This window comes from Pleurodeles waltl, chromosome 7 (genome assembly GCF_031143425.1).
Source record: "Pleurodeles waltl isolate 20211129_DDA chromosome 7, aPleWal1.hap1.20221129, whole genome shotgun sequence".
Taxonomy (NCBI): Eukaryota; Metazoa; Chordata; class Amphibia; order Caudata; family Salamandridae; genus Pleurodeles; species Pleurodeles waltl.
Window position 1 is genome coordinate 572,168,040 of NC_090446.1, and position 3,769 is coordinate 572,171,808.

Here is a 3,769-nt window from a genome sequence, read left to right on the forward strand (position 1 = left end):
CTGTGCCTGCGAGGTATCCCCAGCTGAAGGGCCTGTCGCCAATAGGGCACCCCTTATCTCTAAGGGGTCTACATCTGCAGATCTGTTTCTAGTAGCTCTCGTTGGGATCGGTATGAAGCATTCTGAACGTGAATTTGCTGCGACATCCAAATGTGAGAGTCCCGTGCTCTATAAGTCTTTAAGTCTCTGTTAGCATCTGTCACGCCCCCTTGCAACGATGGCTGACCCCCTCGGTGTCAGCCTCCGTGGCCACCTCTCTGTCATAGCTGCTCTTCTGCGGCCTGACTCCTGTCTCAGACATGTCATGGCCGCTCAGGGCGCCAGTGACTTCCTTAAAAGGGCTTATATGAAACGTCTGAGCACAGTTCCTGCCACCGTGTCCCTGTGCGTGACGGTGTGGCGAGGCCTTGGGTGGGGGCTCCGGTGGGGGCTGGTTTCACAATGAGTACAGCGAGCTCTCTCCCCAGGCAGGAAGCTGCGGTCGGGCCTTGCAACTTCTGCATTTCATAAATGTCCTCATCACCCCAGAGGCAGCGGAAGAATAAAAACCTGATAGCAGGGACACTCTTCACAGCAGCCTCTAGTGGACCGCAGCGATAACAGTCTCTGCGGGGATCTCAGGTGTCACCTGACAGCAACCTGAGCGGGAATCCACAGTAGGTCCTTAGAAAGAGCAGCAACCTGTGCAGTGACCCGCAGTGCTAACAGAGGCAACAGCATTTTCTGGAGCCTATGATTTCACCGAATGGGAACCAACGATGTGTGCTGGAGCCAACTGTGTCATCAGAGAGACTGGGATGTGCATACACCTGTAATGCCGTGTGAGAGGAGCCGATGGTGTGTCCACAGAGGAAAAGATAAACTTCAGGAGCCTCATGTGCCACCATATAAAGAACAGCAACCAGTGCAGGAACCTGTAGAATAAAACAAACACAAAGGAATAACAACCAATGCAGAACCTTTAGTGTGGCCACAGAGGAAATAATCTGTAAAAGAACGTATAGTACCATCAGAGAGAGAACTTCAACCTGTGCTGGAACCTGTAAGGCACTGAAAGTGAGAACCATAACACGTGCATAGGAACCTCTATTACTATCAAAAAAAGGGCAGCCTATATATAAGTTTATGGTTGCACCAGTGCCACCCAGGGAGATACGCCTGTTCTGTAACCAGTGTGCCCATGTGTGTCTAACGCAGAACTACTAACAGCACCAAGACCTTTAATCCAACTTGAGAGGAATAATTGAGCTAGAGCCTAGAATCCAGCTACAGACAACCACAACTCATTCAAGAACCTACAATCCAACCTCTGAAAGAAGAAGTGCACCAGGATAGAGATAAACCTTCACAAGAGATTAACAACTGTGCTGGAACTCAGCAAACCAACAAGTAGATCAGCACCCTGAACAGGGATCCAACAAACTACCACACAGATCAATGTCCTGCACAGCAACCCAATAAAACACCAAAGATGGATCAATAACCTGCGCGGTGATCCAGCAATTCTCAAAAGACAGATCCGCAGCCTACTTGGGGACCCCATAAGCTGCTACACAGAGATCAACAAGCTGCACATGAACATATCAAACCACTACAAGGAGATCAACTTCTTGTTCAGGAACCCAACAAATCACCACAGAGATCATTAATTTGTAAGTGACCGAACAAAACACAACAGAGAGAACAGCAATCTGTGCAGTGATCCAAGAAACCACCAAAAGCAAGCAAAAACCTGTGCACGGATCCACAAACCAACCCAGTGATAGCAACAACCTGTGTAGAGTCCTGCACGTCATCCACAGAAAGCACTTTTAGCATAGGTATCCATTTTCAAAGAACACATCCTGTGCAGGAACCTACTGCCCAGACATCCCAGACTCTGCTAAAATGGTGTTCTGGTGGCCTCTTCTCAGCCTCGTCCTGCTGGTGTATGCAACCCCGGGCCTTCCAGCCTATGTGACGCCTCCTAACTTCCAGGACCCCGAGTTCATCCAAAAATGTCTCTATGATCACAACTCAGCCCGTGCCCTGGTGTCTCCACCAGCCACTAACATGCAACACATGTCCTGGGACACCACATTGGCTTCCACAGCCCAGGCCTGGGCTGAGAAATGCATTTTTGACCACAATGTCGACTTACAGAAACCTGGAAAGCTTCACCCAAAGTTTAGCACAGTTGGGGAAAACATTTGGATTGGGGGCCACAATATGCAGATCTCACCTACAAAGTTGTGGGTTTCAGAGAAGAAGGACTACCACTACAACACAAATAGGTGTTTTGATGTATGCGGCCACTACACACAGGTCGTTTGGGCCAACACCTACAAAGTTGGATGTGGGGCTCACTTTTGCCCAAATGTCAAAAATTACCCCCAGAGGAAAGATATGATCATGCTGGTGTGCAATTATGGCCCAGCTGGGAATAATGGGCAGCAGCCCTACACAACAGGAGACTCGTGCAGCAAGTGCTCAGCGGAAGACGGATGCAAGGACAACCTGTGCGTAAATCCAGATCGCGATGGGATCGAAGGTCATGGCACGGGAGAACCTGGTGCTGAGGCATCTTCTGCTCGTTCAAGCTTCTGTTCGGCTTCGTGGTGGCTGGCGCTTATGTTTGCGTGCCTGGCTGCTATAATGGCGCCTTGTGGCCTAATATTGCCAAAGGTTTTTTTCAACTAGTTGTCTAATTTTACATGTAACATTTCGAAGCACAGAGGGGGTAGGGCAGCGTAAGAGGTCAATGACGTTGAAAGGCCAATAAGCCCTTGAACAGTTACTCACATCACATTTGTTGCCTGATACTATCTGCATCTGCCCCATCCATACCAGCCTTTTAGAAACACTGGCCTTTCTGAAACCCAAGGCTCGTGCACGCTATTTCGGAAGACCTTTCCCATTTTCTGCTTTGTCATGTTCAACCGCTAAAGGGCAAAGGGCCAGATGTAGGTAGGTAAAATTTTGCGACTTGCAATTTGCGAGTCATACCGACTCGCAAATTGCAACTCGCTAAATATTATGCAGAAAGGTGTCTCAGACACCTTCTGCGACTCGCTATGGGGTCTCAAAGACCCACCTCATGAATATTAATGAGGTGGGTCGCATTTTGCGACCCCATAGCGAGTCCATGCACTCACAGGGATGGTGGCCTGCTGGAGACAGCAGACCTCCATGTCTGTGACTGCTTTTTTAATAAAGCAGTTTTTTTTCTTTTTGCAGCCCCTTTTCCTTAAAGGAAAACGAGTTGCAAAAATAAAAACTTCCGAAACCGTTTGGTTTCGGTTTTTTCAGAGTAGGCAGTGGTCCATTGGACCACTGCCGGCTCTGAAAAAACATTTTTTTCGTCATTCACAAAGGGGAAGGGGTCCAATGGGGACCCCTTCCCTTTTGCGAATGAGTTACCACCCACTTCAAGTGGGTGGTAACTGCGAGTTGGATTGCGACCGCATTTGCGGTCACAAAGCAACTCAGCATGGCGACGCGGTCGCATATAGGAAGGGAACACCCCTTCCTATTTGTGAGTCGCAGCCTCAAATTGCGAGTCGGTACCGACTCGCAATTTGAGGTTGTGCATCGCGTTAGGCCTTTTGCACGTCGCAAACTGCGTTTTTCGCAGTTTGCGACGTGCAAAAGGCTTTCTACATCTGGCCCAAAATGATTGATATGAAACAGTGTGCTAAAATAAATGTTTATTATTCATGTTATACAACATTTTCAGAACTAACTTCAACAACGTCCCTCCCCTCAGTCTATATATTGGTAGGAGGCAAAA

At 48.5% G+C, this 3,769-nt stretch overlaps 1 protein-coding gene across 1 annotated transcript; it reads left to right on the forward strand.

The window, feature by feature from the left end:
* Positions 1–568: 568 nt before the first annotated feature.
* Positions 569–3,359, forward strand: LOC138304372 (GLIPR1-like protein 1). The gene has a single exon (XM_069244356.1). The coding sequence runs from the start codon at positions 1,888–1,890 to the stop codon at positions 2,677–2,679; it is 792 nt and encodes a 263-aa protein (XP_069100457.1). The 5' UTR covers positions 569–1,887; the 3' UTR covers positions 2,680–3,359.
* Positions 3,360–3,769: the final 410 nt, after the last annotated feature.